Source organism: Aptenodytes patagonicus, chromosome 7, assembly GCF_965638725.1.
Source record: "Aptenodytes patagonicus chromosome 7, bAptPat1.pri.cur, whole genome shotgun sequence".
In the NCBI taxonomy this organism is placed as follows: domain Eukaryota; kingdom Metazoa; phylum Chordata; class Aves; order Sphenisciformes; family Spheniscidae; genus Aptenodytes; species Aptenodytes patagonicus.
The window spans coordinates 63304005-63330321 of record NC_134955.1 but is presented as its reverse complement, the minus strand read 5'-3'; the positions used below and the strand labels follow the sequence as shown (position 1 = coordinate 63330321).

Genomic DNA, 26317 nt, shown 5'->3' with positions numbered 1-26317 from the left:
TTTAGGGGAAAAGTGGTGATGTTTAATTGGTCCCCTTCTATGACAGAAAATGCCTTGTGTGGTTTATTCTGCTGAAATTAAATGGTTAAAGTTTAGAGTTCATGGCTAGTTTAAATATCTGTGCTGCTATTTCAGGATACTTAATCTGAGGCACTAAATGTGAATTTAAAGGCTGTTTTAAAAAAGTAAGCAAAACCTGCCAGTGTATTTCTTTATCATGTTGCATTTTTGGATAAGTAAAGGAGAACAGCTCTGGATTTGCACAAGGTTAGAATCAGCCTGATTTTCTTCTTTGAGTCTTCAGCCAAATTCAGTATCTTAGGGCTGCATCGTGCAGGCTCACAGAGGACAACCCCAGCCTTCATCTAATCACATTAGGCGGACAAAAATGGGAGACAGAACAAACAACAAAAAACAGAAGAGCAACTAAGCTAAGGTGGACGATCTGGGAGCAGGAATGAGATCTCTTGAGTTGAGTTTATCAGAACCGGGCTTACCAGGCTGCACCAGCTCATGCAGTTGTGTTTGGCCTTAACTGCCATTCTGTGAAAGAGGATGGAGGTAGCTGGAAGGCTAAATACAGCACTCTGCAAGCACGGCTGCGTCGCTGTGTGGAAGTTCTTTAATCTCGGTGAATGAAGGAGTGCCGTTTATCACACTAAAACCTTTTCATGACTCATTAATAAACTTTCTCTTATCTAATTGCAGTGCTTTAGTAGGATGCAGTATAACCTCAGTGTGCTATTAAAAAAAAATTAGATTTTCTTGTCATGAAAAATGCAAAGTTAGTCATTGAAAAGCTTATAATTCCAGTGGCAAATGAGGCATGAAATATATTGCCAAAAATACGGCGTCCAAAAACACCGGCAGTAAATATTTTATCTTGGTGCTAATTAAGAGCTTGAATTTAAAACTGAGCATTCTAAATTTTCACAATAATAAAATTACCCTAATGATACCAGTGTAGCCTTAGTAACGTGCACTGTTACTCTGGCTGGATTGTCCTCGACTTGCACATTGCTGGTGGTGGAGGATGTTCATAGCTCTAGCAGTAAGCAGAAATTTCTTCTTGTCTTCATAGTGCCTTTTTATTTACTTGGAAGTTGATTTAGAACCTGAAGACCAAATAATAGCAAGCTTGTGGTTTCATTAACTGCAAGGAAGAGAGTTTAATGTAAGAAAAAAAGCCCCAATTATCTTTCTGTCCCCCCTGGCCGCTCACTTGGCTTCTTAATTTGACTTTAACAGGAGCTGTTTAGTTAGCATTAGATTTTCTATTAATATAAATCTAAAAAATGTGGTGTTTTGGCTTCTGTTGTTATTTCATTGATTTTCTTTTGTTTTTCAGATCCTCTCTTTTAATATAGCTAGCGTACCCTTAATCGGGTGCATTGTCAGGCCCAAATTTGAAGGATAAACACTCATAACATCCTATGAAGCTTAAAATTGTAGGTGTGATTTTAAAAAAAAAAAAAAAAAAAAATGCTCAGCTCTCGAGAGAGCTTTTTTATGAAGGAAGCGGTGTTTTTGCATGTAGCTGTACTTCTGTAGACTTTTTAGGTTGTGCTTAAATGTTGGCAGTGATGGAAGCTGTTAGCAGCTTGTCCATACAGCATCCGACTGCGGCAGCTGTCCCGAAGGCGTTTTGAATGGGTTTTTTTCTGGGGGTGCCTCTGCAGTTTGATGTTCCCTCTAGTGTTTGAGGACTGGAAATGCTGAGTCTAATCTTCGTCGGGTCTCTGCGAAATGACCAAACACGCTCTCTAGCAACTCCTTGAAAACCAAGGACAGGGTTTTATGTTGGGAAAGTCAAAGGGAGGGAACGTGGGGGCTTGGCTTTAGTTTCAGTGGATGTAATTGCTGCATTATCAGCTGACTTTGTCCGTGTGCTCTGCTCTGGATGACCTTTGGAGTGTAGGACCTGAGTCTGAATGGCTTCTGTGTCATCACATCACATTTCTACTTACCTCTCTGGGCAGACCAAACGTGGAGCCTGTCTAAGCAGAATTTGATTTCAGTGCTGCTTAGATGACTATCTCCCAAGCTATTTATTGGTTTCATCAACACAGTAAATTGTCTTGAGTCTCCTAAAGAAGTACTTACAGAGATTTCTGTGGCTGATTAATTGCAACAGTTTGCTAGATAAGAATAAAGACAAATGATTATTTAAACCTGCTTATGTACCATGACTCTTTCTTCCTTGATTGTGGTAGAGTGCCAGCTGATGAAGACAGAACGACCTAAACCAAACACATTTATCATTAGATGCCTCCAGTGGACCACAGTAATTGAAAGAACATTTCATGTGGAGACTCCAGAGGAGCGGTATGTTTCATTCATATTTAATACATAAACTACTTGCAAAAGCAGATGCAAGTGTTCAGCGTTAATAGTGAGTCCTTTGCTGAAGCTCTTATTTATCAGATGATGTACGTCTAGACTCAAAAGCGACAAGTAATTTTTGAGCGCCTCAGTTTTAGTGCATGTTCCAGTATAAAAGATACCTTAAAGGGGGTTTCAGAGAGTGAAATTTGAGTAGTACTTGTAAATGACATGTTGGTAGGTTGGATATCCAAAATGGACAGGTGCAGGTGTGTACCAGCACACAGGTAGTTATTTCTGGAAACTCAGGGTTCATTTCTCGCTGGAAATGTTGTGGTATGTGAAATGAAGGGTTTCTGACCTGGGAGTTTCTGGAAGGATGAGCACAAGTGAAATAGAGATTCAGGCAAAGTTGAGTTGTATCAAAATACTGACCTTTTAAAGTCTTTTTAGACACCTTGTTTTTAAAGAAAAAAAGTTAGTTCTGTCATTGCTGATTGCTAATGTTTTATGCAAATTAGATAATAAAGGTGATAGTTATCTGCTGCAGGTGCAGATTTCTGTTTCAGCTGTTAGGAAACAAAGCTAAGAGCATGCATCCTATGCTCCCGTCATTGGAGAATTGATCTCTTACCTCCCGAGAGAATGGTTTTCCAGCACAGCTATTCTACAACTACAGAGTATTTAAATATTTACTTGCTCTTCAGGAACTGAACTTAAATTATTCCAGTACCGGTGCCCTAGGGGAAAGGGGTATTTTAAAACCCTTGTCCTCCATAGATACGGTACTGGCACATGTTTATTTTTAAGATCAGCAAATTATACCTAATATTCTTTGCTTTTTTCTTTCATAGTCTTTGCATGCACTGATTTAAAGAAGGTTCCTGTTTATTGTTTTTGATTCTATTACAATGATCAGAAGAAGGTGAAATCAAATTAAAAGTAAAGAAAAATAAACTGGTCCTTGTTTCTTCTAGTAGCTTTGTGGTCAGGGACCCTAAAGGCAGTGAATAACAGTTTCCACTTGGGGGAAGATTGTATTTCAGTCTTGTTTTGTTCCCTCATAGCCAGTTAAGTCAGCTTTGTGACACTTCAGGACTCGGAGTGTTAGTCACCTCTGTTGTGTACGCTTGAGACATAAAAGCCGAGGGTGAAATTCTGGTCTCCCAAAAATCAAAGATACTCACTTCAGGAGGGCCGAGATCTCAACCAAGTCAGTAACAAATCTTAAAAGAGATGTGAAGGTAGATATGCCTTTAGCTTTCTCTGTGTCTTAAAAATCAGCGTTGTTTTTTTGAGAGAGATGGAGAGAGAAAAATACAGAAGAAAAAGTTCTTCTTGTATTAGTTCTGAATATGAAAAATGACTAGTAAATCAGGGAATGTGTTTGTGAAGGTGAATGAAGTAGTCTGTGCTGGGAGTATAGGGAGAATGTTCAGAATGTTTAGCATTACCTTGCTGCCCCAGACAGGGCTGGATAGTGCATGTTCAGACAAAATCCAAAATAAAAAACGCACAGGGCAGGAAAGACCTTATGTGTAATTGGTGCAGTTTTTATTAGAATCCTGTGTTGGGTACTTTTTCCCATGGACTTTGCTTCCTCTGGGGAATGATCTGCCTCTCCCATCTATCACAAACTGAAATCCACATGTTCAGATAGGAATTTTTTTTTTTTTTTTAATAATTTCATAGAACCAGTGAAAAATTTGACATTGATTAGGATGGCATGGCTTCACTGCAGATTGTGCATGGAATTGTTCAGCATTGGCTACTTCTGTTCCTGCTGTAGTAGCAAAGTATTTTACCTGGTGTGTCCTTGGGAGAAGAGTTTAGCCAGTGCCCAAAAAATATCAACTAAACCATTACATCCCATTCCTTACAGATATAAAAGATAGTAAAATATGGTAAATTCACATAGTCCACTGAACATGTCTTCAGCCCCTGTATGCCTTAAAGCCCATCCCAAAACCCTGTAAGCCCTTACAAGTTGTATGCTTTATTTTCAATAAATTTGCAGTGAAATGAAGTGAAGGCCAAGAACTTTCACTTCAGTAGTTTCCAAAGGTGTGAAATTTCCCAAAGGACGCCGGAGTGGAAGTGGTCTCCACAGGAGTCGAAGGGTTCAGTTTTAGAGCACCCATTGCTGAAACAGCTGTGGAGAATTTATCGTAACCAAGACCTGTGCCTAAGATAAAATGTAACTGCTTTTGCTGACATTCTGCTAAAATTTACACAGGAATTGCTGTACTTCTTTCATCGTCTTTACAACAGAGGAATAACCTAAGTATCCTGGGCTTTAATACCTTCTCCTAGAACACCCCTTGCCATTAAAATGCGGGATATGTGTACGAAGAGGTGGCATAGTGCCCCCAGCAGTGGGATATATGGTGTTTCAGTGCACCATAGGAATGGAGAAGCTGTGTTTAATTGCTTTGTGCTGCATGGGAGCATTTTGCTTTTTGGTTTTGGCAAGTCTGTTTTTGTTATGTAAATCTCTGTATCACCAGGTCATATCTTGAGCTGCTAACTGAACGCCTATTAGAAATTCTGTTGTCTGAAAAGCCTTACATTATGTCCAGACTGGGAGGACTTCAGTTGTCTCTTGTTTCTAATACAATTAATAAAGATATATGTCAAAAGCGCTCTTAAAAATGCATTTTTACAGTGCTTGAAAATTCACATAATTCAGTGTATGTTGCATTGATTCATCAGAGAGCATTAGTTACCCTGTATTCCTTGGTGACCCTTGCCATGGCAGACGGTAATCTAAAGTCACATGTACCGTATGTCTTTGCTTATATTTTGCCAGGGAAGAATGGACAAAAGCCATCCAAACAGTAGCAGACAGCCTCAAGAAACAAGAGGAAGAGATGATGGATTTTAGATCTGGCTCTCCCAGTGATAATTCAGGTGCTGAAGAAATGGAAGTTTCTATGACAAAGCCAAAACACAAAGTGGTAAGTGAGCATAGCAGGAATAACAATGTTTTTTAGGTCTTCTCGAATGTAGACAAGAGAGAGCCATCAAGACACATCTGTTCCCATAACAATTACACAGTTGGTTGTAGATGCAGCTTCTGGAGGACACAATTGTCTGAGCTGAGCAGGTACCAGGCAAAGCCTGTCTGGGTCCACCAGAGTTCTGAGTTCAGATGTCCTTATTGTATGGCTTTCAAGGCCAGTTCAGGTCTGTAATTGATTTGCCTATTTTCCTGTGGTATGGAGCCTGAAATCATAGCTCCTGCTGGACCGTGTGACTGTGTAAACTCCTTGCAGGTTTGTGCAAAGATATTCCAGTGGATTCGCAGGGCTTAGGGTGGGTCCAGTGGATTTAATTGCTCTGGATTAAGGGTTTAGGCTAACCCCCAGACAGCCACTGCAGTGTCCATCCATAGTGTTCCTAGAGCTCAGGATTTTGCATCAGGCACAGCTTTGTTTGAATGCACAGGGCTGGCTCAGCAATGGCCTTCCATGAAAGGAGTATGTGCCAGAGGAGATCTTTGTCCCATGGAGCCCTTTTAGGTACCTGTCTTCAACTCCCTTCACTTCTTTCTACACTCTCGTGGTCTCCTGTTTGGGTTTCCGTTTTCCTAAGTGTTCCCATCTGCTCTTGTAAGAAAGAATTGATAGAATCTTCTCCCATGTGAATGCTATGTCTGTGGATTGTACCAAGGCACTTCTTTGTGTCCTTATCTCACCATTGTCATCCCCACTTACTTTCGTAAGTTTGTTTCAGTTTTGGGAAAACTGATGAAGTTTTTAAAGAAAAAAGACAGCCATCCACCAGTGTCGTCATGTTGTGGTTTAACCCGGCAGGCAGCTAAACACCACACAGCCATTTGCTTGCTCCCCACTCCCCCAGTGGGATGCGGGAGAGAATCGGAAAAAAAAAGTAAAATTCGTGGGTTGAGATAAAGGCAGTTTAATGGGACAGAAAAGGAAGGGAAAATAATGATGACGATGATAAAAGAATATATAAAACAAGTGATGCACAATGCAATTGCTCACCAACCACTGACCGATGCCCAGCCAGTCCCTGAGCAGCGGTCACCGCCCCCCGGCCAACTCCCCCCAGTTTATGTACTGAGCATGACATCCCATGGTATGGAATATCCCTTCGGCCAGTTTGGGTCAGCTGTCCTGGCTGTGCCCCCTCCCAGCTTCTCACTGGCAGGGCACGAGAAGCTGAAAAGTCCTTGACTAGTGTAAGCACTGCTCAGCAACAACTAAAACATCGGTGTGTTATCAGCATTATTCTCATCCTAAATCCAAAACAGCACTGTACCAGCTACTAGGAGGAAAATTAACTACCCCAGCCGAAACCAGGGCACATCACTAAGTATGTGTGGCAGCCTTGTGTCATGTCAGTGGTTTTAGCCTGATGTGGGTGGCTACTTACATGTCACTCTGAATTGTAGCTGCCATTAGCCTTGTGTGTCCTTGACTGAACAGATACTGCTCTTGCTGAGCAGCTCTTCATAGAAATGCAAGAACCACCTCGTTGGTCAAATATACATGTTCTTCTGAGAAAGTGACTCTGGGCATGTTAGTGAAGATAGTCAAAATGATTATTGGGGTCCTGGCATCGACTGTATTGAACAATTAGCAGAAAGTCTTCTCAGCCAGCTCTAGGGAAGAATATGGAGGAAGTTTGCTATTAAATTTTTTCCCCAACCTAGGCTGCAGTAGCCTTTGGCGTATAAGTCTTACTATTGCCATGTTGGCAATGGTCATTGATACAACAGTACAGACACTGTCCTCAGCCTGCAACAGATTCTGATTTTCCCCAACATTTTTCCTAATGGTGAAACAAGTAAGAGCGAATGGCTAATCTGTGAGGCAGTCGTTTTGTCTGTGCGTTTTGGTGCTGTTCAGTGAAGCAGAAGAAAGCTGGTCCCCCAGAGAGGTGGGGAACATCAGAAAAAAGGTATGGGTTTAGTCCCTGGAATCAGAGCAACATGTACCTTCTAGCAAATGCCTGCACTGACAAAGTGGTCAAAATGTCTATGGATTAATAATAATATGTCAAGTGGTATTTGCACAGTTGAGTATTGAGTCATGTGAAAGGGTGTTCTGTTAATTGAAAGCTTATGGTTTTCCCTAAAAAGTTTGACTGATTATCTTTGGGAGTGCACTAGTATTCATTTCTTATGGAAGAATCATTTCTGCTCCTGAGTTCTACTAAGCAAAAGGGTTAAAAAACCCACATATGCAACCTATGCAATGTATTCTCACGTGAATGAGAAATTGTAGTCTGAGAATGATATACTTGTTGTTAGTTCATGTAATTCAGTTCTTGTTTATCTGTATCATTAACAGACCATGAATGAGTTTGAATACCTTAAACTACTGGGAAAAGGCACTTTTGGAAAGGTCATTTTAGTTAAAGAAAAAGCAACCGGACGGTATTATGCTATGAAAATTCTGAAGAAGGAAGTTATTGTAGCAAAGGTGAGTAGATGGGAAACTTGGGAATGTGGTTCACCCTTGATACAGCCTTCGGGAAAGTCATACCAAGGATTCTCTGAGTACTTGTAAATAATAGCTCTGTTTAGTGTTTGAAATGGACCCCTGATCTGGGGAATCACTTTGCTGATTTCCTTCTGCTTGTGTTTCAGGATGAAGTAGCACACACGCTGACAGAAAACCGTGTTTTACAGAACTCGCGGCATCCATTCTTAACAGTAAGCATTTCTCCCTCTGCTGAGTGTAACTTGACATCATGACAACCAAGACGTTCCTTATTTTTTGTTATTTATATAATACATCTGAGATCTGTGTTTTCAGAGTGGCTGTGTACTTCTGTACCCTTCCATTTTTGGGAAGCATAAATTAAAATGCTTTTTTAAGTCTTCTGATTCTTGCAGAGCAGGTCCTCAGTACCTCTTGAAGACTGTTTCAGGGTGTGGTTTGACTTTATGGCTCACCCATTTAATGGCTTGCTATCTCTGAGAGAAGTATCTGCTTTCCTTGTCTTCCAAATGCTTGGTCTCCTCTTTGTAGCAGAGATCAGGGTGACCCTGATCTTGTGACAAACAAGTTCAGGAAGATATGGTGGGGGAAAAACCCTTTAATTTTGCCTGCCTTTGTTGTTGTTTTAAGCTCCCAGAAGCAGCTCTCTATGGAATCAGAGCACTGGTAATGCCAGCCAAAGGATAGTGGTGGGAGCATGTGGGATGGGACAGGGAAGAGCAGGACCATGCTTTATCTGCTGCTTTCCTTTTGGATTGGCTTAGCTGTAAAATCAAATCATACTCTGTTTAGACCTCCAATGCCAGCAGTCTCTCTGGGTTAAGTTCAGATACCTAAGTTCTGCCTCAAGATTTTGTTTCTAGTATTTATTACAAGTTGGGTCTGAATTGTTTCCAACTGCTTAAGCCCTCTAAGAGACCTGTGTAGGATCCCAGTTGTTTCTTTTGTCCAGGTACAGAAAGGCTTAACTGGAATTTAGACTTTTAAGTGTGGCCTCTGGAAGTAAATATTGGCTGTATTGGGTATAATCAGTAAATGTTGACATGTCTAAAATCCGATCCTCCCTCTCTCTGCAAAAATATGACTGGTTTAAAAATGCCACCCCTGGTAATGAAGACGATGATATCATATGTGGTATTTTCTTCTTAATGCTTTCATAAACCCAAATATCTAAAACAAGGGCTGTCTTGAGAAGTCAGCTACAAAACTGGGTTATGACCAAGAAACTTAAGACTGTGGCAAACAAGTTGATGTTACCCTTGCCACAGGAATACACGTGACAGGACTATACAAAGGCACCTTGTGATGCTTCATTACACCCTCCATCCGGTCTGTTTTTGTGAATTGCTCACAAATTGATATTGACAGCATTGCTCAATCCTCTGGCAGGCTGTCAACAGGGAGCAGTTGCAGGCAGCAGGGCAGAGACCGGGGGGCTGGTGTGTGTAAATATATATGTGTTTCATATAAGAGGGCTTGTAGCCAGTGCGGTAAAACCTTGTGCTCTGGGGTTTGGTTGTGGCCTCTTGTCTGTGAGATGAAACTGTGGGAGCTTGTGGCCTGGGGAGGAAACTTCAGAGCCACTATCGGTACGTTTTGTATCACTGTTAATGGGCCAGGACTTTGTTTCACAGCATTATAGGCGTTACCGATAGCTTCTGCAAGGGATTGTTGTAATGTTTTATTAAATTTATTTAATGAAATAAGTTGGCAGTGGATCAGTCCTCAGCTGCAACAGGAAAGTGTAAGTATTATGTAAGATCCAAGGACAAAAAGTCCACTAAAATAGAAAGTTTCACGTCTGTGTTTCTGAATTTAAAATGCTTTTATAACTGTCAGTGTGATCTGTCTTCTAAGTTTTGGTTTAAATCTGTTTCAGGCTTTAAAGTATTCCTTTCAGACACACGATCGCTTGTGTTTTGTTATGGAGTATGCTAATGGAGGGGAGGTAAGGGAAATGTAATAATGTTTAATACTTTAGGATTTTTCTGTACTACTACTAATTCTGCTTGACATTTAGCTAAGGTCCATGTTTGCAATTATAATTAATGCAAGTTGTCCCAGTTAAACAGAGCTGTTTGCAGGTTTAACTAATATTAAGAATTAAGACTTAATTTTCTTAACTCAATTTTAGAGAATAGAGGTTTTGGGTGTAGGTTCATATTTTACATGACAGCAGCGTGTTGTAATCTGACATTTAGTAATTCAAGAAGGCAAGGTTGCTTTCTAGTTGCTCTTCAGACAACTTTTAACTCTTTTTAATGAATATTGTGAGCACGTGTTACTTTGGAGGGCGAACTAGAAACAGCAAACTACTGTTAGACAGTCAAGAAGGAAAAGTTGGAATATTAACATATCTCTAAATCGTGCATTAAGCTGTAGTTTTAATATGTAATTGTAGTTCAGTCAATGGTTTTTTATAATTTTCTGTACATACAAGAATGTGCAGCACACAAACGGGTTATCAGTGTGCATCTGTGAATGTGAGATGTAATTGTCTAGTCATTTAATTTGTGATGCTTTTTAACACCTTTGGGAACACAACTGGGTGAGGATGGGAAGGGGTTTTCTCTTTGGTAATACCGCATTCCAAGCAGGATGGCCTGCGAAGTGCGAGACATAACTCAGAAACATGTGCAATCTAAAGGTAACAAATTATTGTTCTTGTAGTTGTTTTTCCATCTGTCAAGAGAGCGTGTCTTTTCTGAAGACCGGGCTCGGTTTTATGGAGCTGAGATTGTTTCAGCACTGGATTACCTGCATTCAGAGAAGAATGTGGTTTATAGAGATTTGAAGGTGCGTAGAAAAATAATTTCATAGGCTTTTTGGTTTTGAGCTTTTCGTTTGTTAGTCACAAAAGCAAATGAGCCTGAACTATAAGAAAGCCTTTCCTGCCTGAACTTTAACATAACAGTTACTACAGCTGTTGGACTTGACTTTACAGGATGTCTAAACACTTTTATAGTCTAAGAGGTTGTATAATGCATTTATCAGGACCCTGGCAGCATTTCAGAGAATATGAAGGGGTACTGAGCTACTTGGGTTGCATTTTCACTTGCCTGCTTATGTTCTAAGAGAAACGTTGCTGGCTCTTCTGCGTGGTGGAACATAATCCTGGGCTCTTTATCCCAGGTTTTATCAGATAGATGCAAATTCATGCTGTGTGGATGTTGTGCTTCCTTGCAGTGTGCTGCGCAGGACTATCTTCATAGTACCTGCTTGCAGTTAGAAAATTGGATAAGCTTGAAGTTGCTTATTTGTTTGGTGAGCAGAGAAGGGGAAAAAAAACCCCGACCAAACAAGAAATCTCAGGGCAAACAAACTTGCAAAATTCTTGAGGAAAATTGCAACAATAGCTTTTTTTTTTTTTTTTCCCCCCTCCTGAGAAGTGTTTTCAGGAGAGGATGAGGCGATACTGGTAGTTCATTTAGGAGCAGTCTAAAATGAAGCATGCTATGTAATGTTTTCAGGCTATGTCAAAGTTGTTTTGGGATTCCTGCTGGGATTTTGTCTCCCATATCACCATGATTCCTTTGAAAGTGCACTTTATTTCATACACAGTGGAAACTCTGTCCTGAAATCTGGATGGCTTTCTCAAAAATTAGTGGCACAGGCTAGAATGAATACCACGTGCTGAGTAAACGTATAAAGTGATTCTCATGTAAAGGGTCTCTTTGGAAGTGGCCTTGCATTTGATTTTTGTTTCATTTGCTCTCCTTTACTGGTACAGAATATTTCATAAAATCACTTAGAGTAAAAGCAGGGATGAAGTTTTGTGAGGGGGAATACTTAATATATTTTTAAAAGAACTGGCGTTCTGTTGGTAATAATATTGTAGAAGCATAAATACAATGTCTGCATTCTGCGTTCTTTCTGTATATATGATCGGTTACCCAAAGTCTGCAAATTAGTTACCTAACATTCCCTAAAGAACTAAGGAAAGCGACATAAATGTGTATTTACATCATGCGTGCTTTGGCAGCTACTATGGTTCCGACCCCAGTGAGAAGGAGGTTGAAAACTGATCTGCAGAAATTCATGTCTTGCACTGCTCCTGAGCAAGTCAGTGAATGTTATACGTAATAATGTCTTTCATTTGGATTTTCTTCTCAGCTGGAAAATCTTATGCTGGATAAAGATGGACACATAAAAATAACAGACTTTGGACTATGTAAAGAAGGCATCAAGGATGGAGCAACGATGAAGACTTTCTGTGGCACTCCAGAGTATCTTGCACCAGAGGTATGTTTATGTCTGCTGTTGTACTAAATTATCTTCTTAAATGCCATCCGTGATAGCAGTACCGATACAGAATAATTCCTGTGCCATAATGTGTTCATACAGTAACTACTGTTATATAACAACACATACTGAGAATCTTTTATTCATGATGTTCCGGGACATATCTTTAGCATAACGAAATGTGATACTTTTGGGGGAGGGTAGTATCTTCCTTCCACTTTGGGGAATATTTACATTTTACTGGAACAGTGCTGGCTTCGTGTGTCAGAAATCTAATTTAAAAAGAACCCTTTTAAATCACTGCAAATACTACTTGATGGATTGGTGACTGTTTTGCAATTTGTTTGCTGTGCGTTGGCGTATTTGAAAGCTATCAACAGGACTTTGCTTAAGAAGTAAAAGCATTGTCCATTTCTTTTACTCTTTGAAGACAGTATAAGGCAACATGTGTTCAGAAACAGGACAGACCAAGCTTTTTCTGCAATATTTAGCATGGTATGCATTAAAAGTGCCGACTGTTTTGTGACTGTAAGAGCACGAGATGTTTCTCAATGTTAATTTGAACTTTTCGGTTTCAGAGGAAGTAAATCCAAGCAGGGGATCTCAGTCCCCAAACTGTATGTTTTAGGGATTTTTTTTGTACTAATTTTTTTTTTTAAAGTTTAAAACGCAAATGTGTGCTTGCAACTTTCATCCTGGAAATACTCCTTCTGAGAGTTGTGCAACACAGGTGGTGGTATAGCCGTGACTTAGCTACAGGCAGATCAAAAGTGAAATTGCGTGATAGAGGATATATGTATACATGGTATTTTGCAGGCAGATGCTAGTTTTCTCTGCCCACGCTCTGAGCTGTCTGGAAGCAGACTCGCTGTATTAGTAGGGCACCAAGCCTGAGCTAACGCGGTGTGCTTCACAGAAGGGCTCGCTGCCTTGCAGTGGGAGCTTTGCTACCCATGGTGTTCAGGCTTCCATCCAGCTTGGAGCACAGGCAGAAGCAAGGCTTGGGCTGCCGGCAGATTATATATTGTTGGCACAGCCAGGATGTAGCCTTTCTCTGAGGTGGGAGACTTGGGCATTGCAAACCTTTCTTGAGTTGAAGTATGCAGAAGTACAAAGTATGGAGAACCAAAGTGGAGGAGGAATATTTCTACTGAGAGCTGATGTCTTTGCTGATCAGCGCTTTTGTGCTCTCTGCTAGCATAGCCATGGCAGCATACTCTTGGTTTTTGTTTGTTTTGGTTTTTTTTTTAACTCCCAGCTGCTTTCAGGGGCCTCCAGTGTCTTCATAATAATGAAGAACGTGGGCACCTGTCAAAGTAGCTTGCAGCAAGGAGGTGGAGCCAGTCTCATGATAGCTGCCAGCTCTCCATGGATCACCAGAAGTCTTCAGTGAATCTAAATTGGGGTCCATGCACAACAATTTGAGATTTACTGATGCAGGGAGTAATTAGCAGCATGACAGAGTGTTTATTATTCATAAATACGGCTTTTATTTTAGCTTCCCTCTTAAAATCAATTGCTGAACTTCAGTTTCTCATCAAGGATTTTATGAGGAGACTAAAAATATTTATTGTTTCGGTTTTGTTTTTTCCTAACTTTGAATGTGGGGATTCCCTGTGCAGGTGTTATGTTGTTCTTTCTGTTATATTATTTGCTATTATTTTTCTTTTTAAAATTTATGATGAATTGGCTCATCCAAAACCCTGAAGGACAAATCCTTTTGATTAACCCAGCTCTCTCCCTTACTTGCAAATCCTATCTGTGAGTTGGAGTGTTAAATTCTGGAGGCTTTTGTCATCTGGTCAGTAGCATGCAAAAAATCTGGAAATTGTGCGCGAGTGATATTCTGTGTATTTAAGGTCATACATCCTTAAAAGCAGGGGTCTCAATCTTCTTGTCTGCATTTGTAACTTGAATCCGGCATAGCGGCGTGTTTGTACAGTTGTTGCATCGTTGTTTTTAGGTTCATACTGGAATCCGGTGCATGGATGACAGTGACTGAACCATGTCAACTTTGATGTGTCAGATGCATCGATTGCTGTGATGTTTACAGCTGTTTCGCCTTCTCTTTCAAATTCCATCTCACGACAGTCTAGAGCTGCTTGTTAGGAAATGATGATCCTTTAATTTAAGTGAAATGACCGTGTTACTTTACTGTTCCCCAGCTATCCTGTGCGTTGCAATAAATCATGGATGCGTGCAATACCTTTTTTTGTTATGGTGTATTTTTGATACTCACGCCATTGCTCTGTTTTGTGCAATCGCCAATATGAGCGTATGCTCGTTGTGGTAAGGAACTTTGAAGAAATAAGCATTTTATATTCTGTTTAGAATTAATGGAGATGAAGGAAAGAGTTGTAGTTAGTAATCTAGATTATAATACAGAGTATTAATACGCTTACTAACGTAACATTTGAAGTATTTGCTGCGTTTTGAAAGCACCTGTAGCATTTATTATATACACAACAAAGGCCTCTGGTTTTGTTTTTCTTTCAGTCCTCTCCTACTGCATCTCTTGCAGCAGTTTAAAAAACAAAAATCGGAGGCCCCATGACTGTTTTATTTTAGGTAACCCAAGTGTAAAGGAGTACGAACAGGAAGCGCTTATTGAACAGGGTGACTCAGAGAGCGGGAACTGCGTTGTCACACAATATCTCCTGTGAGCTGAAGGGCCGTGATGCCTCGGGAAGGACGGGGCCGGCTCCTGGAATCCTGTCCGGCCGGCAGCTGTGTCGGCCGTATACATATACAGGGCAGCTGCAGAGCCAGCTGTCGTTTGGTGTGAATCATATGGCAAGGGATGCTGTAAATAGACCAATGTGGGGTAATCTAATACCTGGCAGCCTTTTGATTTTTACTGCGGGCCCTTTCTCTCATTCAGAGAATTAAGGGGAATAATTAGTGAATAAAGAGAGGCAGAGTGCATACATTTGTTACATGGAGTGTCTCGATGCTTCTTTTTTGTGTGCAAAACCTTTATCAAGGTTTGTAAGAGGTTTGGATCCTGCTTTTGTTAGACTTGCGTCGACTTTGTTTGGCTCTTTCACCCTTTTAATTTTGAGTGTAAAAGTATTCTGAATTGTAGCAACGTAAAGCTCACACAGGCACCATGCGACAACAAAACACGATGGTGGTGCGGTCGTGGTTTGTGCTTTTAGCAAGAGTAAGCAGTTCAGTGCAGACCTGTGGAAAGAGTAAAGATGACAACTAAAATCTGAGGACAGGGTCTGGAACATGAGACTGTTAGTGTCAGCTACAGACAACTGCGTAGGAGACACAAAGTCTAGAGAAGACCTCGTAACATCCACTCCACAAGCCACAAAACACTCCCCACTCCCTTCAGCAACCTTCAGTGCGGAAGATCAGAAATGCGCCATGACAGGGCTTCTCCGGAGCAAGCAGGAGAGATGGAGGGCACTGCTGGGGTCCCGAGTCCCTGCACCAGTCGGGGCTTTGTTAGGTAGAAGTGCCCAGGGGAAGGGAAAAATGAACTGTGCTGAACTCCTTCCGCCGTGAGACCTGGCAGAAGTCCACCCCACTGACAATTCCTGGGTTTGCAGCCTTCTAAGCAGAGGCAGGAGTGTTAGAGCTAGTGAGCAAGTGCTTTTGGAGGGAAAACATTTCCAAACAATTTGGCTGCCATTTTACGGCCTTACAGCCAGTCAAATGTTAGGAGTGGTGTTCTGGCTCTTAGTGTTTAATGTAGATTAGTCATTTAGTATTTGCGGGTGGTCTTTCAGGATGTGCAGAGCCACCCTTTGGGCGGTGCAGGTTGATATGAAGATGATAGGGATGTTTGGCTTGTCGCTTGTGAAGTAACAGGTTGACGGCCTTCTCTCTTCTCCCCATACTGGCTCCTTGGTGGTTTGGGGTTTTTCTAAAAAATTGGATCCCATTTGGAACAGTTTGTGATGAATAAGTGAGAATTTAACAGCTGGCTCTGTAACATGAGAACAGTTCTCAGCCTTTGGGCTTTCGAAGGTTGTGCTTATCATGACTGTATGGGAGGGAGGGTGGGAGGAAGAAAAGGAAGCTGCCATAACGTACCCGCTGCCTCCTTTCCCCCCTCCTGCTCACCTAGCGCGATGAACGTGAATGCCAGTTCTATTCAAATGGATCTTCTGCAAATACTCCACTAGTAGATACAGCTGTGACATGTGAAAAGATGAACTTGCTGGGGTAAATTTTGCCTTGAGTTTTGTGTTCATGCCTGGTTTGGGAATGTCTTCTAAAGCCTCTTCCTTACATTTCTGCAGGTGCTGGAAGATAATGACTATGGTCGTGCAGTGGACTGGTGGGGTTTAGGAGTCGTGATGTATGAAATGATGTGTGGCCGGCTCCCCTTCTACAATCAGGACCATGAAAAGCTCTTTGAACTCATCCTAATGGAGGAGATTAGATTTCCGCGCACTTTGTCACCTGAAGCAAAATCTCTCTTGTCAGGTTTACTGAAGAAAGATCCTAAGCAAAGGTGAGACTGTTGCTTAATAGTTGCACTTTTATGCACTCGTGCCCTCAGAAATACCAAAAGAAAAAAAAAAGGAAAAAAATTCTGTTAAAGGCTTCACAAAGAAGTTAATAGTTGTGCTATGCAGAGGCATGTCTATGAAAGGGAACTATCTTCAAGAAGACAAGTGACTTTAAAGTGACTGTTCCTGTGCCGCTGTCTGAAAGGCCCATGTTGCCATAACTGAAAAACAATTGAAAATGGTACTGCACAAAGGGCTACTGAATGCATGCATGCCAGTTGTTTTTGTTTATTTAAAGTTGAGGAAGGTATTTAAGATGAAATTGTAGTTTTGTTTCTAATCCATTCAAGATGATCACCCACCAAGATGCAGCAAGTGGACCTACTCATTTTTGTTTTAACTTTTGGCATGAGCTATCACTGCAAATCGTGACATGAAGCAGCTTTGGTGATCAGAAGGCTGAACTTCAGAATACGATGGCTGCCATTAACACAAAACTATAGCCTGGGACAAAGCAAGTTAACCCTGCCTTCGGTCGTAATGAATCCAATGGGTTATAAGCTGCTCTGCACTGAATGCTTTCAACCTTCTGTCCCAGTTCAGGCTGCTGTCCGTTTTCTGAATTTTCAGTTAAATCTGTGCCGGAGATTTAGCATCCTGCTTTGGACAGTAGGTGGTGGTGTTTGTACCATGTTTGTGGTGGAGTTTATACCATGCTTAATCTACTTTTCCTATTTCCTCCTTTTGGTTTTTTTTGCCATGCTGTGTTATTTAAAAAGTAACCCTTGATTTAAAAGCAGAAAAAACAAAACAAAAAACCCAAGCCCTTAATGTCTAACGAACAGAAAATAGAACAAGAGCCAAAAAGGATGTTGACCTTCACACAAAGATAAACATCAGTTTAAAAACCTGCCATCTTGTCAACCCAGACGTTTTTAAAGCTAATAATATTGTGACTCTGCCCCTGATCTCCCGTCATGAACCTTCCACCCTAAACAGGCCCCAAATAGGAAATCTTTCATGTGAGGTGCAAGCAGAGTATTCCGGTTTGCTTTCTGGTGTTTCTTTAGTCTGTGTGTGTGCATGCACATAGCAGGAAAATGGTTTTTGCCAGTACATGGATACTTGCAGCAAGGATTTTTGTCATCACCGTAGGCTATTTCCATCACTATTTTTGATGGAAAATCCTGTTGAGAGGTCTTGTAATGCAAATCCACAATTTGTACTATCAGAGGATTCAACTTAGCGGTGACATGGGGAACCGGGAACAGTTGTAGTCAGGAACATGGCCAGCCCTGTACTAGGTGACAACAGCTGCACACCCCTCCTGAACCTGGTGCCTGCAAGGGGACCTCCAGGAGAAGGTTCTGTAGTTGATTAGCAGCGCCCCCAGGCACTGTGCTCTGTGAGCATGGTTGCAGCCCCTGCCAACAGGATTCCTGTCCAGGAAAGGGCTGGGTTAAATACAATTGTGACCCTTTTGTAGCTTATTCAGGTGGGGCCTTTCAATCACTGGAAACATAAGCAGCATCTGCTGTAATTTGTTCTTAAAGGAGCATCTCTGATGAACCAAAATGCAATTTGTTTACAAACAAAGAACGCCTACTTGTTTCTAATTACAAGGTTTTCCCAATGCCAATAATTACTCCACAATATGCTCATTTTATACAAATAGCCACTTCTTCACATGTATCTTCTGCAGGCTTGGAACCAATGATGCTCTGATCTGTTGGACAGATGATTTTCATGCTGCTGATAGAAATAACTATAGACTAGACAAGCCTGCACACATGCCCACAGCTTGCTAATTACACTGGTGCTTCCCAAGCTTTTTGATCATGGACCATTCTTAAATACTAGTTTCTCACCAGTCACCCTTCACCCAACTTATTAACTGAAGTTGTGATTCTGCAAATCCACTGCGCTTGGTGGTGGTTTGGGCAGTACAGAGAGCTGAGCTGGAAGCAGTAGGGGTAGAAGTCCTGAGTTCTGGCCTTGTAGTTTTATTTTCTTTTTACTGTGTGGTCTGTGTGCTGGCGTGGGTGCCTGGGATACTTGGTAGTTGACTCATACTGAGTTCATGGAGCCATATTGAAGAAAAACAGCCAGATAACTACGAAAATAAATTCAGTGAAAAGTTAAATAACATGTGATAGTCTGGTTGACATTAGCCCGTTGATGATGCTTTGGGGAACCACTATTTAATTCAACAGAAATCCCGTCTTCCACAAAGCCCAGTGGTGGACAGAAGTTGGTGTCATGGTAATGTTGTCTGTGGCAAAAAACATTAGAATTGGCAGCATTTAGTAACTCCTGATGAACTTCAGAGTGAGACGGAGGAGACAGCCAAAACCATGAGAAAAATGAAACTGGGAGATGTTGTCCCTTCCCGTAAAATCCTCAAAAAAACCCCCAACAACAAAAAAGGTTGATATAATGAAGCTCAGTGACGAGGGTATTTTAAGTTAAATATCAAGGAGCTAGGGAATTGTGACCTGTGCCAGTGAATTAAATCTTAAAAATTACCTGTTGTACCTGAGCTGGATATATAGAAGCAGTCTTAGCACTCTGCGTTCAGTAATACCATTTCAGTTTCAAACTTACAGGCATATGGGAAAATGTGAAGAACAATAAATTGCATTCTGCTTTTAATCATGGCTGTTTTCTAAATTTGGTCATATAAAATCCGTTTCGTAAGAGAAAAGGAATTTTGAAGCTTCTTTTGGGATTGATATAAGTTTATTAATCTTGTAATGTGAGCCCTAATTTTCCTAAGAAGGAAAAAATCTATTCTGTAAATGTTTCCTTTTAATGCGACCTGAAATTCTCCTTTGCTGCTTTGTGACATGTATCAAGTGGAAGGAGGTAATCAGAGCATTTTTTTTTTCACACATAAAACAGCAAAGTTTTTAACTTTTATTATTCTTTCTCTGGCTGTGGAGACTGCACCCTGTGAAAGTGGGCATGGATCAGAGCGCTCCATGTAAACGGGCTGAGTTTAGATGGGTGGGTGGATTTGTAATCAGCAGAGTGTCTCACAAGCTCTGAATTTTGGCAGGTTTTAAACTTGGGAGAACTTCAGGATGGTTTCCTCTGAATTTTGATCATGTGTTTTCACTACATGCCTTAGTGCTCCCTGTCAGAGTTGTTCAGCCCCTTTCAGGTGAGGTTTGTCACAATCTGCTTCATCTACTTCTGTCTTCTTTGGTGCTGTTGGACCTTGCCATTCAGGCAGAATGAGAGGAAGAAGATGCAGCATTTCACAAACGCCTGTTAAAAGATTTAGTGACTTCACAGAGTTGTAGTTGTGGCTTTGGAGCGCTGAAGCTGGTTGCTGGGAACTGGTGATCAGTCCTTGCAGCCACACAGAGATCTGGCACTTCATTCTTTATAGTGATTGTGGTTCCTTCCACATCCAGAGTACAACTTTGGCTGCAGATGCTCAGGAAGATCAGGGTCAATCAAGCCTTTACCTGCATGAAAACCAAACTCCTTGGTTTTTTCCTGGAGTGAAAGGAGGCGATTTGTAGTTAAGGTGTATGTCTGTGTCCTCTGTTTGTGGTGCTCTGCTAAGGGAAGGGAAGGGTAGATGGCTGGAGCAAACTTGCTCTTAGACACAGCTAGGTCTGCAGCCCGTGCAGCCGCTGCTGGAGTAGAAAGGTAGAGGTGACAGTCATGGGGACTGCAGTGGCCTAGAGGTGGTCCCAGCTAGCTGGTGGCAGGCAGGAGGAGGTAACCTTGAATAGCTGGTCCTCTTAGGCTGCAGACTTCATGCCTTGTGGGCATCCAGAGTTTTGAAACCACGCGTGACAAGTGTCTTGTGTTTTTTCTGAAATGTGTGTGTCTTGAGTACAAAAGTGTTTCTACCTCCAGACAACAACTGTGTCCTGGGTACCACTTGAAATGCAGAGTGCTCATCAAGTCTTCATACATGTTTCACCAGGTTCATTGAGGTAGACTGAGATTTAGCTGTTGTGTATGATAATTTTAGTCTAAACTGGTTCAGTCCAAAGCTATTCAGAACGAGTTTGGACAAACTCAAACAGTTAACCCATAAGAAATCTAAATTGAAGCTGAGGAAAACATGAAAGGCAAATTTAAAGAGATTTTTTTCCCAGCTTTCTAGAAATCAGTGGTTTAGAGACTTCCCAAGCTTCAGCATCTTCAAACACGACTCCTTTGTGGTTACTAATGTTGGGGGGTGGGAGCTTTTCCAGTGTTACTGGATCCACTACGTTTGTGTTGCATGCATGTGGTTAATGAAGAAGTGGGGAAGTAAAGCTCGGCACTGAGCTGGGAGGTGCATTAGGCTTTCCAAAAGTCTTAATCTCTGAGCAGGAAAGCCCCCAAAGACTCTGTGTACAGGGCTTTGGGAAGAATATGGCTTTTTCCCTCCAAATCTGGAGTCATCAAATCATGCTGTTCCCAAAGCCAGCCAGAGCTTCTCCGTGCTGCTGGTGCCGGTCACAGGAAGGCAATGTAGGTGCAGTTCCTAAATCCTTCCCTGTGGCTGTTAGAGACCTACAAAGGTGCGGGCCGTAGTAGAAGAAGTTACTAGTCTCCATCCTGACTGTATCAGAGAAGGAGAAATACGCATCTGTGTGCTCTGAGCTGGTGAACACCAGTAGCTTTTGCTGAGCTGATTTTCTTGAGCCCGGTGGCTATATTTGCATTGTTGTAGAACCAGGTTTGGGGGCGGGGGGGAGTCAGAGAAATCATGTGAAGACAGAACGGCAACAGAAATGGTGCCTAAAACTGTGGCCGTCTTCTGAGATGAGGATGGTGCACGTGCAAATCTGTAAACAACAGAAATCTGTCACCTCAAAGTATGACAGTCTCTTCAGATGAGGATTCGCCCACAATCAGAATCTGTATTGTGGCTCTTAATACGGTGAAGCACGAGCTCATGAATGGGATTATTTGACAGAGCAGAGTGAAGGCAGTTGCTGCCCGCTTTCCTGTGTTGGAGCCTGGCTGTCCTTACTGTAGAAACTTTTTAACATAAAACTAGAAGTTTGTGGGTTTCTTCTTAAAGAGCTGGGAATGCACCTGCGTGCTGAGCACTGTTTACTTTTACATGGACAAGTAGAGAAACAGTATTTTTCCCGTGATCCACTAATTGCAGTCTTCTGGCCTGTGATAATACTACTTTCACTGTTGACTGTGTGTTTATACACTGTATTTTTATATATATATATATATATATATATATAAAAAAAAGTTATGGTGTACACCTTTTTAAAAATATTTGCATATGATTTCTCTGTGGAATGATAGCTGATTGCCCTTGACTTGTGGAGCACAGATATTTGTCATTAAATGATTAAAGGAACTTGCAAGCAATACAGAGTTTCATAAAAATTAAAAATGTGGAAATGGTTTTGGTTTAATATTGATGTTGCACTTTATTAATAATTTCCTCCTTGGGATTTAGCTGAAACATAGAAATGAAGGCTCTCAAATATAGATGGAAGTTAAATGGATTACCTGCCAAACAATTCTGTTTTTTTTTAAGGAGACCGATTTAGACAGAAGTTTGGGGTTTGACGGTTTTTGGGGGGTTTTTTAATTGCTTTTTGGCCTCTACACTTTCTGTTATATTTCCTTGTATACTGTAAATCTCAGTAGCTTTTTCTTTTTAAGCCCTATTTATACTGGTTTTGGTTCTGTCTGAAGACTTAAATGCACAGAATTTACCTTTATTGTCCAAGAATCTTTTCAAGACTTTTATTCCTGCTATATTTTTTCTTCAGTTGTTGCATGTCCTTACAAAAGATGAACCTGCTGCTCTTCATTCTCAGTGGTGCTTCACCATGATTTTTGCATTAGGTGCTGATTTAATTTTGTTCTCCTTGAGAGGGTCCTTTCATAATAATTCTGAAAAACAAGAGTGTATTTTGGAATAATTCCATATCCAAAATATGAGGTTTCTAGCGTTTCCCCATTCACTTTGAATGGATTTGTTTAATAGTATAGATCTTTAAAAGGTAAGTAAAACATCTGGGGTTTTTCTTGGCATTTCCCTGAGTATGTATTTGCCCTTCACGGAACAAAAGCTCGTATTAGATAACGTATTCTCCAAAGCACTCGTACATGGCTGCAGCCAGCCAGCCTTCCTGCATGCTTCTGCAAAACACGATTTGGGTTCTTAGCTCATAGTCACTCCTGAACTTCTGTGCAGAAGTGCAGTCTGTTGACATCTGTGGATAAAGAGGATCGACTCCACCCTCTTCTTCACTGGTCATTGTCATCTGCGCTGGAGAAGCAACAAGGAGCCTGGTAGAGACTTGGCAAAGCCTCTAGACCTGAGGGGAACCAGCTGAGAGATGATTACTCACAGAGTTTGTCTCTGTTCCCAGGCTGCTCTGCAGCTATATAACGTGCTGCCAGGCAGATGGGAGAGCCATCATCTGGCTTGATTTGGCCTGTGGGGCTCTAGGGTGAACTTAGGCTTGGTCTTAGAGCTTCCCCAGGTATGGGGAAGAAGAGCATCACCCAACGCTTTGCGACTCGAAGACTGAGGATCCGTTCCCTGTTCCACTGCACGTTTCCTGAAGGAACATGAAGGAGCAAACCCCTTAGGTTGCTGTGCCACTAAGTGAAAGAGGGCTGGGAAAGCAAGCATGAACTGCCAGGCACCTCTGCTGCTTGGTGTCTCTGGTACAGCTGTTGTCTCTGCCAGCTTGCGCGCTCTAAGACAGTGCTAGGGCATGGCTGAGAGGGTTGCATGCACCAAGATCCATTCCCAGTCAGCAGTATGGACAAAGTGTCACCATATTTGACTCCTCCTCGCTAAACAATTGTCCAGCACTGTCCCAGTAGCATTGTGCCTTCAAACTATGTCCCAGAGCATGCAGTACAGTCTCAAGCTGTCAAAATACCACTTCAGTGGGCTGTAGCACAGCCTTCACATTCTCTCTGATATTCTGAACCGTAACCCTTCCCTCCACCCCCAAATAATCATGTATTAGGGCCACAGGGTTACCGCACGTGGCCTGGAGGAGATTCAGGGCCAACTGCTGTGCAGCAAGAATGAAGCCTGGGTGGGCAGCGTGGCTTCAGGTTCAAAGAACAGTCCTTGGCACATTTTTCTGTAGTGGTATAGCTCTAGCTATACCGCTTGGTCATGTAGAGCTGTTGTTCCAAGCTCTTAAAATAGGGATAATATCTCAGTTTGCCAGTGGCACCAAGAATCGGAGAACAGGCAGATACTAGAGGTCAGCCTGGATGAACATGGTGACACCTCTTGTACTTAAAATCCTGAGCGTCTTCTTAACCTTGTTACCTGAAAGTAAGTCTCCCGCTGATTACTCAGTATGTGTTTTGTTTTCTCAGTGCATGCCTTTGCTTGCAGATGTGGTTCAATCTTTTAGAGAACATTTTAACCTCCACAGCAAAATTTAAGCATGTTAGCTCAAGACTGCGACTAAACTGATTGCATCTGTAAGCTGTGTGGACAGTTTTATTTTGGAATAGAAGTGCTTTATCTTTGATATACCTTAAGTCAATAAAACACCCTTTGTGCTTTCATGAAGCCAAGGAGGAGGAAAGATTTGCATGCAACGCGATATTATCACTGCAGTTGTCAACTGTTTTCTTTAATGGAAATTTAAATCAGGTTGCATAAATCAGTTTGTCTTAAAAATCCTTGTGCCTCTTACACTTCAAAATCAAATTCAGTTTAACTGCTGGCATCACGCTGCTCTAGAAAATTGTAAGGGGTAGGCACTTATTAATTTAGGAGAGAAGGGTGTGTGGCTCAGACCTTTTACTTGCAGGATCTGCTGTGGTCCCTAGGACAGCATCTTTCCTGAAGGGCAGGTCTTTTGAATTGTGATTATTATTTTTTTCCTTTGTTTGTTTGTTCAGGAGAGACCTTTATTCTAATTCTATTTGTTAGCATGTTTTCAAATCTTTTAGTGGAACTGTGTTGAAGACTAAAATAAGACTATCCTGCAGCCCTTGCACAAAAAACAAATATGAAGCAAATGCTAGAACTGCTCCCAAATGTATTATATAAACTCAGAATTTCTTTACTACTGTTTAATAAAAATTGCATGAGAAAAATAACTGTACTCAAACATATAATTACTTATTTTGCCCCAAACAGGTTAGGTGGCGGTCCTGATGATGCCAAGGAGATTATGCAGCACAAATTCTTTGCTGGTATTGTTTGGCAAGATGTATACGAGAAAAAGGTACTTACACAACTGTTCTCCCAAGGTGAATTGTAGCTGTAGATATACTGAATGTTTCAAATTTTGTTGCCCTCTGTAAGGTACACAGAAGCCCTCCACGGAAGAGGTTTGTAATTGTTTTTAACAAGGCTAAATTGCTTCATGTTTCTTAAAATACTGTAATCAGATTACTTCTGAACCAAAGCTTTTTTTTTTTTGCAATGAGAGGAGTATCTCTCAATGAGATACATGTTTCTGTGACTGAATAAATAGGATGTAACCAAAATTGCTTCCAAATTTAGACAGTATATAAACTTTTAAAATGGCTTTTCCTGTGAATTCTTGTTGCCATTTCTTGCTGTCAACTGATGTATCCCTTGCAAGCCCAGGAGTTATTGTTGGTTCCTGAGCATCTGGAAGCAAAACTTCCTAGAAGCAGTAGTGCAAGATGGGCTGTTTGTTCCCTTTGAATTTTTCCTGTCTTGAATGATGAAATTAGACTGAGTAGGCAAGTGCAGAGAAGTGCAGGCTTTTACATCAGTCCAAGCCTAATTTTTTTTTTTTTTTTTTTTTTTTTTTTTTTTTTTTTTTTTTTTTTTTTTTTTGTGACAGAGGTCTGATGTGAAGTGTCTGCACTTCATGGTGTGTCTCATTGGTTTTCCTTGAGACCCACTGAGTTTGTAGGCTTTCCAATGGGAGCCACTGAAGTCAAAGAGCCCAGCCCTTTCCGTATGAGTGTGTTTCATCAGTTGTCTATGCCTCACTGTCCCTTTGTTCACAGATAACTTACTCCACTCTGCTTCGTGTTCTCGGGGCAATCTGCTGTTGTCCTCTCCCATTTGATTCTCACCAGCTACATTTTCCGTAACTCTCATGTGAAATGCAGCTAACTAAAACATGGGTCTGGTCATTCAAGGTTCCCATCTACTGGCGCCACATGATCTCACTCAATCCCAGCCTTTCCCAATTTCCTGCCTTCCCCCTGCAGCCCCTCATGATACCAGATCTCATTTGATCTCTAAATACAGTTTAGTTGTCCCTCCAGTTGGTGGGAGCAGGTAAGAAACTTAGCAGAAACTGAGTTGTAATTCTTTGGATTCTTTCGGTAAAACTAACACAGTGATCTACTAGCAACATTTGTATTCTTAAAAAAATAGAGCATAATACCGCTGGTTTCCATACCGTAGCGGGAGAATTGTCCAGTGCCTGTATACAATTACAGAGTGCTCTGTTTCCTTCTCTTCTTTCACTTCCTCACAGATTTGTGTGGCTAAAGGGAACTGAAAAATCATAAAATAAGTTTTTGTGCCTTGAAAGTGTAGCTAGAGTTTAGACCTCTGTCCTTTCAAAGCATCCCTTGAGAGAGAGCTGTGTGCAGTCATGAGGACAGGAGGGAGTTGCATGGAGTTTATTCAGTATGATGTACAAAGTATATCTGAATTACTGTTCTAAACAGGAGGTTATCCCCATTTTCACCCAGCTGACAAGCTGAATACTTGGGGTTTGCAGTTTAAGGTAAGAAGTTGATAACTGGGCTCAAAAGTCTTCAGTGAAGTTATTTGTTATTTGATGGTAGTCTTGCTTCCCTGAATGGAGGAGAAATCACACCAGCTGGAGGCAATTTATTTATCCATAG

General features: G+C 41.3%; 1 protein-coding gene across 4 annotated transcripts in view; it reads left to right on the top strand.

Annotated features, from left to right (window-relative positions):
- Nucleotides 1–26317, top strand: part of AKT1 (AKT serine/threonine kinase 1) — a 75756-nt gene that overhangs the window by 44136 nt on the left and 5303 nt on the right. For all 4 annotated transcript variants that reach the window (XM_076345574.1, XM_076345571.1, XM_076345573.1 and 1 more), the window contains exons 4-12: nt 2214–2325; nt 5132–5279; nt 7641–7772; nt 7940–8005; nt 9673–9741; nt 10464–10589; nt 11907–12035; nt 16292–16506; nt 24615–24702. In XM_076345574.1, the coding sequence (XP_076201689.1) occupies nt 2214–2325; nt 5132–5279; nt 7641–7772; nt 7940–8005; nt 9673–9741; nt 10464–10589; nt 11907–12035; nt 16292–16506; nt 24615–24702 (1085 nt within the window). The remainder of the gene's footprint in view (nt 1–2213; nt 2326–5131; nt 5280–7640; nt 7773–7939; nt 8006–9672; nt 9742–10463; nt 10590–11906; nt 12036–16291; nt 16507–24614; nt 24703–26317) is intronic.